This window comes from Rattus norvegicus, chromosome 12 (genome assembly GCF_021556685.1).
Source record: "Rattus norvegicus strain SHRSP/BbbUtx chromosome 12, alternate assembly SHRSP_T2T, whole genome shotgun sequence".
Classification (NCBI taxonomy): Eukaryota; Metazoa; Chordata; class Mammalia; order Rodentia; family Muridae; genus Rattus; species Rattus norvegicus.
The window spans coordinates 29,008,053-29,024,476 of record NC_141545.1 but is presented as its reverse complement, the minus strand read 5'-3'; the positions used below and the strand labels follow the sequence as shown (position 1 = coordinate 29,024,476).

Genomic DNA, 16,424 nt, shown 5'->3' with positions numbered 1-16,424 from the left:
ACTGAGCTAAACCCCCAACCCCACAGTCATTGCTTTTAAGCACGGAGACATCTCTCCAGCCCCTCCTTGCGATCCTCCTGTTTTATCCTTCTGAGTTCTGGGATCACAGACATGCACTACCACCCTTGGCTTCTATTTTGGAAGGATTCTTTTGGCCTGTGGGTGGAATGCAAGTCGAGGAAGAGCCTGGGCAGAAGTAGTGCGTTATTCCGGCAGCTTAGGCAAGATGATGCTGGTGGATCAGGGCACAGCCCTGTAGGTGTTGCAAACTGTGCACCCTGGATAGAGCCTGGTTCGCGTGCTGCGGAACTTCTGGTGATCTAGCTGTGGAGAATGAGAGGACTGAGTCAGAGACGGCCTCAGGGTTGCAAGTCGAAGCTTCTGAAAGAGAGGGGCTGTCAGGACCCCAAATGGAAAAGGTGGGGAGGGGGAGTGGCTTGGCAGGACAGGGGAATTCATGTTAACATGCTACTTAGGTGTAATGTAAAATTTCCTCTGGAGATGAGAGCACATATCTCTTTAACCGAGAGAGGGCACTGGTGACAGCCCCTAGAGACGAACTCTCCCAGATCCAGTTAGTGAAGCAATGTGTCTATCCGGGTGGCTTATAGAAGCATGGATAAGGAGGTCGCTTGCAAAAGCAGAGGTGACTCTGGCAGCTGCACCACTGAAAGCCTGCGGGAATCACGGAGGTCCTTGTGCTCCCAGACAAGCCCTGGAGAACCAGGAATGTTAAATGCACCAGGTTGTTTGTTCAAAGGAAGGAATGCATCATCTGTTACTCAGCCACGAGGCTGGTTGATAGCCTGGTGACCTTTGCACTTTCTGTGTGGTGGAGACCACGCTGGATCCTTGTGGTTCTCCCCACACTTGTGGAGCGTTGGCCAGTACAGTCCAGGAGGGTAGTGGGAGCAGAGATGGTGAACAGAGGGTTCAGAAGCCCTGTGAGTACGTGAGGTGAATGACCACACTGGGACTGCTTGTCAGGAATCAGACCGACTTTACTTAGGATGGTTAAAGGCTTATAAAGTTATGGGGGGCGAGGGGGAGGCTGGAGAGACTACGCCTCATGGTAAAAACCAGAAGCTTACCTCTATGGCCAAGGGTTGACAGTGGCAGTAATCTAGGGATAGGAACATAGATGTTTAGGTGATTTGATAGGAGTATCATATATCTATTTACCAAACAGTTTTTAAGTCGGCTTATAGATAGTATCAAGCATAAACTGCTTCCCGCATAGTGGGCTTTACATTCAAATTAAGCGGTTGGTTGTACCCGTAACAGTTATGCCACTGCTACACCAGTAGTCATACCTCGCCTGGCCTCTTCGCAGTATAGCATAGGAGGTCTCTAACCAAGGGGGTCTGTTACTAACAGTTCATCCTGGGAACCCATACAACATGTCTAGCACTAGGAAAGTCAGCCAGCAGGGAGATTCTAGCCCGTTTCAGGCTGACTTTCTATGAGCCAAAGTATGTAATGGCTTCAGTAACCAATAGCAGTAGCGGTAGTCTTTATGGTTTGTGGGGCCTCTAGGGGACTCATTGGCTATAACTTGTAGGGAAGTAACCCATCGTTAGTTACTAGTACTAACTAGTAATTATTAGTGTACTTACAAATGACTAGTGGCTGTAGTGACCAAATTCCTGACACGAGGTGACTTAAGGAAGAAGGGTTTCCTTTGGATCACAGTAGGAGAGGGTGTGTGAGAGTCAGCAAAAGGATCGCAGAGGGAATGTATGGCTGAAACTTCTCATCCTTTGGTGGACCAGGAAACAGGGTGTGGGGCCAGGCTATATAACCAGCTCCCCAGTGACCCAATTCCGCCAGCAATATGCTCCCTGTAGAAGGTTCTACAGCCCTCTGAATAACATCACGCGTGTTCAAACATATGAGCTATGGAGACATTTCCCACTGGGATCATAACCCTCAGGGAGTACTTGTCCTTTGCTTTAAACATTTTATTGCATATATTTAGAGAGAGAGAGAGACAGAGAGAGAGAGAGAGAGAGAGAGAGAGAGAGTGTGTGTGTGTGTGTGTGTGTGTGGCACATGACATGATGTTGCCCACAGTGGGCATGTGTATGAAGGTCAGAGGACAACTTGTGGGAGTCAATCCTCTCCTTCCACAATGTGGGTCACCAGGTCACCAGGCTTGGTGGTAAGTGCTTTTACCCTTTGAGCCATTATGCCAGAGCAAGTTGGCTCTTAAAACTGGCATTGGCAATCCCTGAGCTTGATCGAGAGACCCTGCTTCAGTGAGTAAGGTTGAAGAGTAACCAAGGATAATTAATTCTGGACCCCTTCTCTCACACATACACCCCTAAATTAAATTACTTTTTAGAAATCTTACCCAACTCAAGCAGTTCAGACGTTCAGATGCAGGGTATCCTAACTTCATTTCTGTGACAAAAAGCAATCTAGGGAACAAAAGGTTTATTTTTAGCTCACAGGTTATAGTCCCTTATTGTGGGGAAGTCAAGGCAGCAGTGACTTGAAGCAGCTGGTCACACCACATCCACAGTTAAAGAGCAGAGAGAAATGAGTGACTAGCTGCTTATTAGTGCTCAGTTTGCGCTCTCTATTTTTATAGTCCAGGATCCCCTTGCCTAGAGAATGGTGCTGCCCACAGTGGGCTAGGTCTTTTCATATCAATTCAGTCTAGACAATCTATATGCCTATAGACCACCTGATCTAGATGAATTCTTCGTTAAGGCTCCTTCTCCTGGTGATTCTACACTGTGCCAAGATGATAATTAAAACTATAATGCAGAGTACGTCTTACCATAGTTTCCTGTATTGGCTATCGTTGACACCATCATCTACCAGCGGACTCAAGGATTTTCCCTTCTCATGTGTTAAAGTCAGACCTGATGGGTATCTTTTATCACTTCTAACTTGCTTTCTCTTACTGTGCACTGATTCCTCTGACAGGTTCCAAGTTTTTAGATTCTGATAAGAGCTCTTCAGCACAGACTGAACTAATTCTCCTTCCTTTCAATCCCCTCAGCTGTAAGAAACAGCAAGGCGACACCTCCATCTCACGCTTCCCCCTTTCCTCACATTTCTTGCCAAACCCGAGGCTAATGCAGAGGACGACACCCACCTGCCTCTCTCCTGTTGTAATTCCTCCCTTATATGGGTGCCTTCTTTCGGAAAGAACAGCTGAGACCCAGTCTCGTGTCTCATCTCCCACAGCAATGGCCACACTATGGATGCCTTCCGTCCCATCCCATATGTGCCACTGCTCAAAACTGCAATGCACTCTCCTGCTCCCTAGATCTTCTGAGGGTATGCCTGCACTAATCTGGGTTATGGGGTGGAGAGCGACCTCAGACAGCCATGATTTCAGTTTTGAATATGTTCATTAAGTAGATAGAAAGGATAGATGGAGAGATGAATAGATGATAGATAGATAGATAGATACATACATACATATACATACATAGATACATAGATACATAGATACATAGATAGGTAGATAGATACATAGATACATAGATTGATACATACATAGACAGATACATAGATACATAGATAGATACATACAAACATAGATAGTACATAGATAGATACATAGATACGTAGATAGATAGATAGATAGATAGATACATACATACATACATACATACATAGATGGATGGATACATAGATAGACAGACAGACAGGTAGATGAATAGATAGATAGCAAGACAATTGGACTGAGTACTCAAAATATCCAGCAGGAATCAACTAGAGAAGTCACAGGGCGCAGCCAGCTAGAGTTCCCAATAGAGTTCTAGGCAGAGCAAGAGTGTCCTCTTGGGCAATGGTTCCAAGTGAAAGAACAAACAACAACTAAAGCTAAAAGTCATCAAATCATGAGTCACAGTGTCCTGCAGGAACCGTTGAGGTCTTTCCTCTCCTGAAAGCAGAGTTTCTCATAGCTGAACTTCCAGCTTCTCTCTCCCACTGAAGGCACTTTTATACCATGGGGTGGACACTAGGGACCTCTTTTGGTCACCTTTCAGCTCTCTGAGAGCACACAGTGATTATACTCATTTTTTGTTTTTGTTTTTGTTTTCTAGTTCTCTCCCCTTTCTCTCACAGGGTTGGGGGGTGGTGTTGGGTTCTCACTTTCAGGACCAGTTTATTGTCAAACTCCAAACATCACGTGGCAATTCACTGATGTGATGATATACATTACCACAAGGCAGATGCAGCCACCAAGGGAGCGTCTCATCCCGTGTCCTGTCGAGGAAGATGTCCCCACTGGGGCTCTCATTTTCAACAACTTAGTCTTGACTGCAGTCTTCTTACCATTTCAGGGTGCAGGCATCAGACACCGTGGCAAGGACGTGTACCCCAACACAGGAAAAACTAGCCATACTGTGGTTGTCTCCCATACATGGATGCCTCACTCACTGCTAGCTCTACCTCGGTTGCCCATCTTATCACCCACCCATAGCAGGGACCGTACAGCCAACACATCTTTGGGCCTGTGGGCCCATCCCTATTGGGGCGCTAACTGTGTTGTGTGCTTTCTTCCTGATAGACCTGCCCAAATATCCTTTTACTCCTGAGGCGGGGATGCTTATGATCGATCAAATTAAACGATTCCCACCCAGTTCTGGCTTGAACCATTGAAATAACAGGGGTCACTTCTGGGACCCTGGGTGACTCAGGTAGCTGTACCACTGATTTGTCAAACCCTGCCCGGGTGACAAGTCATGAAGGCTACGTGACTGGAATTCCTAGACAACTTACGGGTGGCTCCATCACAGATGGCTCTCCTAGAAAAACAGCCATCACCTCCATTAGATCAGCTATTCCTGCTTGCGGACATCCATCACCATAGGAATGGATCCTCACCTGATATTCCAGTGACTCCTCCCAGCTACCTGGATGCAGTTCTGCTCTAATTGCCCAAGGCTTTGGGGGACTCTAGAAGTGCTAGGGTGTACAGGCTGGGGGAAATGAATTGAGAGGGTTCCATCCATGTAGAAGCCGTTCTTCATTTTTGGATGAAGAGTTCCCAGCATGGCTGCTTTGGGATCAGTCGTGCTCCTGTGGCGAACCCCTCACTCAAGCTCTGTGAGTAAAGCCCCATAAACCCCTTGGTTCCCCATGGTTACTTTTGGTGAAATTGTACTTTGGTTTGTGATTGGGATTTTGTGAGGAGGGAGCTGACATTTAAATCTCCTGGGGGAAGGGGAGGAACTTTCCCAACACCCCCTTCTCCTCCTAGGAGGGAATGTTTCAAATTGGAGAAAATAGCTACAGAGTGGGTCATGTCTGAGACTTCAGATGGACGTGTTAGAATTGCCCTTGAGACCAGCAATGGTCGCGCATCTTTATAATCAATCCCTGGAGTTGAGACAATAGGACTGTGAGCTTGAGACCAGTCTGGGTTAGAGAGGGGGACCTTGGTTATGCAAGTCCCGGGATCATGCAAATTATACCAGCTTGGCAATTAATCATTAGGATACATGATTTCTTACCACATTTATTTATGTACCAAGAGTTGGGTAACACACACGTGTGTGGAGGACAGAGAATAACTTGTGAGAGTCAGTTTTCTCCTTCCATTGTGTGGCTTTGGGGATTTGAACTCACGTTGTCAGGCCTGACAGCAAATTCCTTAAACTGATGAGCCTTCTTGCTGGCCCCTATGTGGTATTTAAAGTCATGAGCTGGGCTGTGGATGTAGCTAGCTCAGTGGAGGATGTCCAAGGTTTAATCCCCAGTTCTGTGAAACAAACCTCCAACCAAGCAGTGAGAAACAAGGGCGGTACTCCTAGGTCTTTGAACTGGCTGGCCAATTCGAGGGACAAAGGGTGTCAAAGCAGTAAATAATTTTTTCCCCTTCTGATTGAAGAAATGGATGGGGGGTCTCCTTTGCTACTTTCTTGGGAAAGCTGGGTTGCCTTATAAGCAGCCTCCTTATAAATAATTAATCCATGATCTCAATGGCCTTTTGAGAGCCTTTAAGTTAGCTAATCCCAATGTTGAGAATGAGTGTTCACCTCATTATTAGCCTCCTTACTGGAGAACTGCAGGCAAACACTTTAACACTAAACCAAGGTCAGAGCTCTCACTGGGGTTTCTAGGCAGGGGTTCTACCACTGAGCCACGCCCCCAGCCCCTCACTGGGGATTCTAGGCAGGGGCTCTACCACTGAGCCACACCCCCAGCCCCTCACTGGGGATTCTAGGCAGGGGCTCTACCACTGAGCCACGCCCCCAGCCCCTCACTGGGGATTCTAGGCAGGGGCTCTACCACTGAGCCACGCCCCCAGCCCCTCACTGGGGGATTCTAGGCAGAGGCTCTACCACTGAGCCACGCCCCCAGCCCCTCACTGGGGATTCTAGGCAGGGGCTCTACCACTGAGCCATGCCCCCAGCCCCTCACTGGGGGATTCTAGGCAGGTGCTCTACCACTAAGCCACACCCTCAGCTCCTCACTGGGGGATTCTAGGCAGGGGCTCGACTGCTTAGCTATATCCTCAGGTGACAACAGCTGAGTTGGGCAATGGCCTTCTCAATATATTGTAGGCAGTGGATGTTCTTCACATCAGAACCAATTTGCCACGAGGGCAGGAGTTGAAAGCGGGCTAAAGAAACAAAAACAAAACCCCACAAAGGTGTCTGAGGAGATGGCTCAGTTGACAGAATGCTTGCTGTGCGTGTAAGCATGATGTTTTGAGTTTGAGTCCCAGAACCCATGTACAAAGCAAAACACCAGGGCTTTCTGGTGAGTGCATATAATCTTAGCACTGTGGGGAGGGGCAGAAAGGTTATGGGGAGACTAGACTAGACCTCAAAGGAGAGATAGACAGCATCCGAGAGGTAACACTCAAAGATGTTCTCTAACTTCTGCACACAGCTCCTGCATACATGTGTGTGTACTTGAACATGCACCAACACATACACACACAACCTCAGAGAAACCCAGGACAATATCCTTCAAAAGGTTTGTATTTATTAGTCTTTGCTAGAGCAGTTACTTTTCCTTTTTGTCTTCGTTGTTTTTTTTTTAAATGTTTGCTTCATCCAGAGTTATATTAAAGCGATTAAAAATGAATTTTCTCTTGAGGATATAGCTTCCCAGATTAGAGATTTTTTTTCTCTCTCTCCCCAGTTAGCTGCAAAAATAAAACCCAAAGAGCACACCAACAATCGAACAACATCCCCAAATATCCAGGACAAAAAATAAAATATTTTATTGATCTATCACAGCGAAACACAAAGAGGTGGGGTTGGTGAGACATGCTCTGTAATAGAGTGGCTCCAGGAGGGACGGGGATTACAGTACTGCATGTGGGAAGGACCAGCCCGCACAACCCTTTGCACCATAGGCCAGCGTCGGGGTGTGTGGCGGGGGTGGGTACAGGCTGCCATGACAGGTGAACCAGGTTGATAGTGGGTGTGCCTAGCCAGACAGTGGCACTAGGCAGTCAGGACGGACGGACGGACGGATGGATGGATGACGGATGGAAGGATGGATGAGTCCGTGGATGGGTGGTTGGCAGGTGGATTCCACAAGAACAAGGGAGCTATTCCCAGTGTGAGAAGTCGTCGGACTTCAAGGTGTCCCAGGTGTGGGAAGTAGCTATTGTTAATGGGAGTCAGGGACAGGGGACCCAAAGAGAGAGAGGGATCGTGTTACCAAATCTAATGTCGAGGCTTCTGGTACTTGGGTACCAATGGGATGCAGCCAGGAATGGCTCCTGGTGGGCAGGGGGAGGCAGGACTGCCCAGCGAAGGTGTGCACCATCTTAATAGAGGGGCTTCAGGGAAGGGGGAGTCCCTCCTGGGATACCCTTCCCTCCTCCCTCCCCCCACAAAGAAGAAGCACCAACATGTAGCACCAATTTCTCTTGGAGATGGATACTGTGTGGGGGAGCTCCTGGGTGGGAAGAGATGGGACACCCGCCCTGGCCTCTGATATGTGGGGGGGTTTCTAGTTAGGGGTACGTGGCTGCTGCTGTCTGATTTCCTTGTCCTGTGGGTTTTCCAAGGCCACTGGCCTGTTGTCCCCTCCCAGGTGGGGGTCGGGGGGATGGAGTAGGGGGGGTGGTCATAGAAGGTTTACATTCTCCACCAAGCAGTAGCACCAACGTTGATGAGGTCGCGAGTCAGGGGTCCCCAGAAGATCACTTTCTCTTCCGGCCACAAGATTTCCCAAAGCAGCCCCCACCTGGGTTGGAACGGGGCACAAACAGTGATGGTCAGCTTGGTCCTTCTGTCTGCTTCCACCCCAGGCTTAGACAAACTAAAAGCAGCTAGTCTGTCTGTCCGTCCGTCCGTCCGTCCGTCCGTCCGTCCTTCCTTCCTTCCTTCAGTCTAGACATGCAACACCTTGCTTGGTTTTATACTAGGATTAGGGATGAAACCTAGAACTATATTCTATTCTCATTGCTCCCCAACTCCCCCTCTGGTTGGGGTTGCTGACATTGTATGGAGTCCTTCCGCCTCAGCCTGAATGCTGGGAAGACCTGTTTAGCAATCCTGGTGGGTAGACAGCCTAGGGTAGGCTGGAGTAGGAAGGTAGGTAGCACAGGCTGCTTTCTAGCCCTCATACAGTTTCTCCTCGATGTGGCCTGTTGGCGCCACCTGGTGGTATGTCCTGGAAGTACTTCCCACTTTTTCCCTGTCTCTTCAAGTCTCAGACTCCTCTTTGCAGGTGAGGGATATGGGTAAGAATGTCCAGGCTCCACCGAGGGTGAGCATGGAGGGTTCTAGATCAGCTCGTATCTCTGAATATTATTGGAGGTGCCTCTAGCTCAGGCTGGTGGACCTAGACCTTGACCTCTGACTCTGTCTCTTTCTTCCCTAGGGACAGAATATTTACCTTGATATCCCAGGGCTCCAAGGGCTCCTCCATAGGGCTTCGGGGGTTTTCCTGTAAGTGGGGAGGCAGTGTTGGCAGAGGATGAGGTGGGGAAGATCCTGGGTTCCCCTACCTCTATTGGCATCCTCACCTTGCGCCAACTCTGCCCTGTATTTTATGCTCCCAAGACCTCTCTGCCAATCAGCCCATCTACCTCTGGTCTTGCTACACCCTTCTCCCCAGAGTCAAGCTCTGTAGTACTGGGATGGAACCTGGAACTACTGCATTCTAGACAAGAGCGCTACCACTAAACAATGTCCACAGCTCCTCCCAGCTCCTCACGGGATGTGTGTGGGGGATCTAGGCAAGAAGAGCTCTACCACTGAGCTACACCCACAGCTCCTCACTAGGGGATTGTAGGCAAGGGCTCTACCACTGAGCCACGCCCCAGCCCCTCCCTGGGGGATTCTAGGCAGGTGCTCTACCACTGAGCCACGCCCCCAGCCCCTCACTGGGGGATTCTAGGCAGGGGCTCTACCACTGAGCCACGCCCACAGCTCCTCATTGGAGGATTTTAGGCAGGGGCTCTACCACTGAGCCACACCCCAGCCCCTCATTGGGGGATTCTAGGCAGGTGCTCTACCACTGAGCCATGCCCGTAACCTGTCACTGAAAGATTCTAAGCAAGAAATTTATTGTTGAGCCACGCTCCCAGCCACTGATTGGAGGACTCTAGACAGGTGACCTACCACGGATTCGTGCTCCCAGCCCCTCACTGGGGGATTGGTTTCTAAGTAATTGCTTTGCTACTGAGGAACATCATCAGCCCTTCCAAAAAATGTTTATAAAAGACTTTGAGACAGAGTTTTACTAAATTGACTGAGTTGTTTGGAACGCTCTCCATAGCCCAGGCTAGTCTTGAACTTTGATCCTTCTGTTTCAGCCTCCCTATCCACCCGTTCCCCCCCCAGCGCCGTCCCCCCTCCCCGCTAAGATTCCCTCTATCAACAAGGTTAGTTTAGTCTTTTAACGGAAGACTCACCACCAACTCCCAGGCCCCCAGCACCACCACCTATGGGGTTAGAAGAAGAGGTGTCATGACTGGGCTCACTCTGGGAGCCCACCATGTTCCTACCCAACTAGAACAGGACATGTGACATAGGATAGGGTCAAGTCCTAGACTTGGATAGCAGGAATCCTTGGCTTTGTCTCTGCTCACTGTGTGACCTTTGAATAGTGCTTAGTGGTTTCCCGAGCCTCCGTTGACTTCAGGAAAAGTATGATAGGGAAGCTCTTCAACCCATGGGGACCCTGAGAGATATGAAGGGTGTCCCTGTCCTGATGTTAGACTGATGTCTGGGCTCATCTTGGGGTCTGGTAGAGCCCAGAACAGGGCCCCAGAGTAGGACACTTGGGCATACCTGGGTAGATAGGAGAAAGTCCAAACCCAGGTCTTGCTGCCACTCCTGCAAGTGAGACTTTGGGTTGGTGATGACCGGTGGCAGGCCATGCTGTGGCCTTATCACCTGGTCTTGACGTCTGGTACCAGCGCCTTCCCACTGCTGTAGCCTACTGAAGCCACGTTCTTTGCGGGGTGTTTGTGGGTAGAGCACATGCTCTACCTTTTATTTTGAGGCGAGGTCTCTCACTAAATCTTTTGTTTACTAATTTGGCAAAATGAGCTGGGCCCGCAAACCCCAGGGATCCTCGAGTCTCCTCTCCAGTTTGCCAATTTTACATACGTGCTGGGGCTTTGAACTCAGGTCTTTATACTTGCATGATAAATGCTTCACTAACTGAGCCATGTCCCCAAGCCTTGAAGTCCCGCTCTTAATTAAACATGTCTCTGTCTCATATGTCTTGTGGTTTATGCTCTAAGCTTGGCTGGCACTATCCTTAACTTGGGAGGCGGTATTCCTCCCATAGTTGTCTTCTTTCCTGGAGTGGTTTTTCCATCTATAGACCTCATGTGAATTCAGTTCCCAGACCCCCATTGTTTGTCTCCTAGAGCCAGGCACATCAGAGAGCAACATCAGAGTTGGCCGTACCTCCGCCTGGGAATGGCCTGGCTCCTAGGACACCTCCAAGGCCAGCAGCACCTGGGGAGAGGACAGAGGGGTATCAGAATGGACATGGCGGTGCTGCTCACATTCTGGACAAGACCTTCAGGGGCACCATGAGCTGGGAAGATGTGGGTCATGGTGATGGAGGCACAAGCCTTTTGGAGAGGGGGAGGCCAGAGGGGAAACTCACCATATTTGGCAGCCTTAGCAGCTGCAGCAGGGGACACACCTGGAGGAAGCAGACACAGGAGAGCTCAGGAAAGCCACCTCTCTTCCCCACTCCAGCCCGCTTGGTTGATCAGTATCTGCTCCTGACTTGTCCACCCACATCCATTATCCCTTCACACATCCATATTTATAACAGCCCCTACTTCCTGTGTTGCTAGAGACGGACTCCAGGATCTAATGCATACTATGCAATGAGACTACTCATTACTATTCAGTAATGCTTCTAGGCAGGGGCTCTACCACTGAGCCACGCCCCCAGTCCCTCACTGGGGGATTCTAGGCAGGGGCTCTACCACTGAGCCACGTCCCCAGCCCCTCACTGGGGGATTCTAGGCAGGGGCTCTACCACTGAGCCACGCCCCCAGTCCCTCACTGGGGGATTCTAGGCAGGGGCTCTACCAGTGAGCTATCTCCCCAGACATTAAGTTGCTATTATATGTCTGGTCTTGAGGAGCACAGCATACAGGCTGGTTTAGGTAGGAGGACACAATGGCAGAGAGAAGAGAAAGAGAAACGCACATCCACCATGATGGTAGAGACTTTAGGGAAGTAATTTCTCTCCAGTCTTTGAGTTTTCTTGTCTGAGAAATGGGTCTGACTGTAGTATGCTAGTGGGCCCTCATCTGCTGTATTGGTTGAAGGAGAGAGGGGAAGATAGCTTTTGCTACCTCTATGTCAGTGGACAGTCCGGTTGCTGCTTGCTTAAGCTTTCAGACATGGTCTAATGTGTCCTAGGCTGACCTTACACTCACCATGTAGCTCAGGTTAGCCTTCAACTCATGGTCCTCTTGCCTTAGCTTCCTGAGTGCTGGGATGATAGTGTGCTTGCCTTCATATCTGGCTTTGGTATGCCTCTTTCTCCTTTTTTTTTTAAAGATTTATTCATTTATTATATATAAGTACACTGTAGCTGTCTTCAGATACACCAGAAGAAGGCATCGGATCTCTTTACAGGTGGTTGTGAGCCACCATGTGGTTGCTGGGAATTGAACTCAGGACCTCTGGCAGAGTAGTCGGGTGCTCTTAACCGCTGAGCCATCTCTCCAGCCCCTCTTTCTCCTTCTTATAGACCTCACTCACTCCTTACCTCCAAGGCCTACAGCACCAGGGATCACTCCCCCAGCCCCCAGTCCACCAGCTCCCAGTCCTCCGGCTCCCAGTCCACCGGCCCCCAGTCCTCCGGCTCCCAGTCCACCGGCCCCGAGTCCTCCAGCTCCACCAAGACCTGAGGGGAGGGAGACCCCTGCATTACACACAGTGTTAGAAGACTCTCATTAAGACCCTGAGCTCCCACATCATTTCTGGGATACCCAATGACTAGGAAGTAGCTGGGCCCCGGGGGTTCAGGGATGGACCAGGGAAGCTGAACTCTTGCTTACCGTACTGGGCAGCCTTAGCGGCAGCTTTGGCAGCAGCAGCAGCAGCAGGTGCACCTCCTGGGAACACAAGGGGCTCAAGGAGGGACTGTATTGGAGTCTTAGTCTCCATTCCCAGACAACCCATTGTTGGGATAGCAAAAATATACCTGCTACTCCACCAGGAACACCACCGAGACCTCCAGGCCCACCGAATCCTCCAGGCCCACCAAGTCCTCCAGGCCCACCAAGTCCTCCAGGCCCTCCAAGGCCACCTGCTGCTCCTGTGGAGAGAGGACCAAGGGACATACGTTAGCTGTTTGAAGACCAGATCACTTATAGCTCCCGTTGGCTTTGGGTTTTCTACATGGGTGAGGATGGCTTTGAACTCTTGACCTTCCTGCTTCTACCCCCCAAGTGCTGAGATTTATAGGCGTATGCTATATCTATGTCTGGAACTTCGTTCTTTTGGCTCTTGGTTTTTTTTTTTTTTTGTTTTGTGTTTCTTTCTCCAAGACAGAGTTTCTCTGTGTAGCCCTGGCTATCCTAGAACTCAATCTATAGACCAGGGTGGCCTTGAACTCTGAGATCTACCTACTTCTGCCTCCTCAATGTTGGGATTAAAGGCATGCACCATCACCACCAGCTACTTTTTCCTTTCTCTAAAATTTATTTTTTTAATGTATATGAGTACACTGTAGCTGTCTTCAGACACACCAGAAGAGGGCATCGAATCCCATTACAGATGGTTGTGAGCCACCATGCAGTTGCTGGGATTTGAACTCAGGACTTCTGGAGTCAGAGCTGGACTTTAGAGCAGTCAGTGCTCTAAACTACCAGGCCATCTCTCCAGCCCCTACTTTTTTCTTTTCTTTTCCTTTTATTCTAGTGAGATAGTCTCACTAAGTTGCTGAGACTGACCTAGAACTCATGACCTATTGGTTCCATTTCAGCTTCCTGACTGCTAGAATGACCTTCAGACCCCTATTTTCAATGATGTGTTCGTACCCTGGGAGTATAAGGCAGAAATGCAACCTAGGCCTGTGGGATTCTAGGGAAGTCCTCTACCAGTGAATCACATGCCCAGCCCATCACTGGGGGATTCTAGGCAGGTCTCTACCACTGAGCCACGCCCCCAGCCCCTCACTGGGGGATTCTAGGCAGGTGCTCTACCACTGAGCCACGCCACCAGCCCCTCACTGGGGGAATTCTAGGCAGGTGCTCTACCACTGAGCCACGCCCCCAGCCCCTCACTGGGGATTCCCGTCAGGCACTCATCTCTCTTTTTATTGTTTGGTTTTTTTTGTTTTTTGTTTTTTTTCTGAGACAGGCTCTCGATGTTTAGGACATGCTATCTTTGAACCTGAGATTCTCCTGCCTCAGCCTTGGAAAAGCTGGCCTCATAGGTGTGGTCTGTCATGCCAGGCAGTCACACCAGTTTTGCAGGTGAGGAGGTTGGGGCAAAGGAGGGGTTAAACAGAATGCAGTGCTCAAGGTCCTAAGGCCAGGAAAGGACCCAGTGGCAGCTCTTTCAGGAGATCCTTAGTGTGTTTCCCTGGTAAAGTCTGTTGTCTAGGGCCAAGAGCAGCTGGCAAGGAACCTGAGAGGAAGCTATGGGTGACCAGGGGCTGCGGGTGTGTGTGTGTGTGTGTGTGTGTGTGTGTGTGTGTGTGTGTGTGCGCGCGCGCGCGCATAGCTGAGGAATGGGATTTTCCGAGGTGGAAACTGGCCTCAAGTAGACAAACTGTGGCCAGTTGGCGCATCCCTGGCAGAGGCCCCCCTGCCTGGCTCTTTAGGAGGCCAGGAATGTGGGGGTCACAGACAGTGTGGGTCTGGCCAGAGTGCCAAGTGGCAAGGCAGGCGGGTCTGCCACGTCCTCCAGGCGGGGGTGGATTGGGCAAAGTCATGCTGACAGGACAGGAGGGAGGAGGCCCCGGGGAGGCCTCCACGAAGAATATCCACAGCCCCACAAGCTCCTTGGCCAACAGGCGGAGCGGAGTGGAGGCTGAAGGTGCCCAGCCTCGTAGGCCCAACATCCCTGTGTTCCACGGACACTGTCAGGGTCGGAGTGAACCTTGGAGACATGAGTTGTCATGGGTGAGACAGGGTTGGCTTTGGACTCTCCCTGTAGCCGAGGATAACCTCCTCCCTTCACTTTCCAAGAGCTGGGATGATAAGTGTGTTCTACTGCGTCTGGCACGGCAGGTGTGTTTGGCTGCCACGGTGGTTAGTAGGCAGGTGGTAGGACTATGGCGGCCATTCAGATGTCCTTCAGAATGACCGCTCAGCCCTACCTACACTGCCAAGGCTGGTGGGGTGACCAGGGGACCAGTTGGTGTGCGGCACTCACCGTATTTAGCAGCTTTGGATGCAGCCAGGGATCCAGGAACTGTAGAAAAAGGGGAAGAGAGGTCCAGCTGCTGAGCTCAGGACCTGGCATGCTGCTGCCTCTTCCAGGAAGCCCACCCTAACTTCTTCTGCCTAGATCATGAGTTTTAAAGCCTTGAAACTCTATGGCACTCCAGACACGGGGGTTCTACTTGTGTTCTTTGGTATTTAACCCTGACATTGTTCACCTGGAACTCCCTGAGGGCTGACCTGTGCTTGTCCCTTTTTATAAAGAATGATTTATTTATTTGGTAAGAGGGCATCAGATCCCATTACAGATGGTTGTGAGCCACCATGTGGTTGCTGGAATTTGAACTCAGGACCTCTGGAAGAGCAGTCAGTGCTCCTAACCACTGAGCCATCTCTCCAGCCGGCTTGTCCCTTCTTATATCCTCTAGGCCCAGTGTAACCTGCCTGTGACTGCAGAGTAAGGCTCGGCAGTCACATGATGAAGAACTGGGGTTCCTATTGGCGTCCTTGTCCTAGAGCAATTATAGAATGGTGACAGACTGGCCCGGAGGATGCTGAGTAGGGATGGTGTCCTGGGAGGAGGTGGATCCTCTTTCTTTGAGTTCAAGGGCACTTTCTACTGAATTCTAGAATTTTTCCTTACCTGCTCCAGCTCCAAATCCAGGGACACCAGCACCAGCCCCAAATCCACCAGCACCAGCCCCAAATCCGGGGACACCAGCACCAACCCCAAGTCCAGGGACACCGGCCCCAAGCCCAGCAGCAGCTCCTGTAGAGAGAGGACAGTAGTAAATGGTAAATGTATATATATATATATATATATATATATATATATATATATATATATTATATGCAATGTGGCCCCTGGGGAGGTGCCCTAACTCAGGAGATGAGTCAGGCCTCCAAGGGAGTAGCAGGCTTCTCCCCAGCTTAGTCCTCATCTGCAGACTTATACCAGAGTACATGTTTTTATTATTGTGTTTCTAAATTATTTTTATTTTATGTGCCTTTGTGTTTTGCTTGTATGCTTGTCTGTTTGAGTGTCAGATCTTGGAGTTATAGACAGTTGAGAGCTGCTATGTAGGTTCTGGGAATTGAACCCAGGTCTTCTGGAAGAGCAGTCAGTGCTTTTAACCCTTGAGTCATGTCTCCAGCCTCAGCTGTTTTTTTTTTTTTTTTTTTTGTTTTTGTTTTTTTGTTTTTGGTTTTTTTTTTTTTTTGGTTCTCTTTTTCGGAGCTGGGGACTGAACCCAGGGCCTTAGCGCTTCCTAGGCAAGCGCTCTACCACTGAGCTAAATCCCCAACCCGTTTATTTTATTTTTGAGAAAAGGTCTCATTATGTTGCCTTGGCTGGCCTGAAATTATATATAGACCAGGCTGGCATTGAACTCACAGAGATCTGCCTACCTCTGCCTCTCAAGTGCTGGAATTAGAGGGGTGCACTACCACTCCCACTTTTGGAGAAAATCTATTTAATTCCCACTCCTGCCTAGGTCTCATGTACCAAGGTTGGACTTGAACTGAAGGTGCTCTTGGATTTCTGGTTCTGTTGTATCTATCTTATAAGCCTTGGGATGGGATTGGAGGCGTGCACCACCATGCCTGGTTT

General features: G+C 49.7%; 1 protein-coding gene across 1 annotated transcript in view; it reads right to left on the bottom strand.

Moving 5' to 3' along the window:
* Positions 1 to 7,177: 7,177 nt before the first annotated feature.
* Positions 7,178 to 16,424, bottom strand: part of Eln (elastin) — a 43,695-nt gene continuing 34,448 nt past the window's right edge. Inside the window, 11 exon segments of the mRNA NM_012722.1 lie at positions 7,178 to 8,178; positions 8,833 to 8,883; positions 9,854 to 9,883; positions 10,233 to 10,277; positions 10,860 to 10,910; positions 11,065 to 11,103; positions 12,190 to 12,327; positions 12,482 to 12,538; positions 12,628 to 12,741; positions 14,808 to 14,846; positions 15,459 to 15,584. Of these exon segments, the coding sequence (NP_036854.1) occupies positions 8,135 to 8,178; positions 8,833 to 8,883; positions 9,854 to 9,883; positions 10,233 to 10,277; positions 10,860 to 10,910; positions 11,065 to 11,103; positions 12,190 to 12,327; positions 12,482 to 12,538; positions 12,628 to 12,741; positions 14,808 to 14,846; positions 15,459 to 15,584 (734 nt within the window). The 3' untranslated portion in view covers positions 7,178 to 8,134.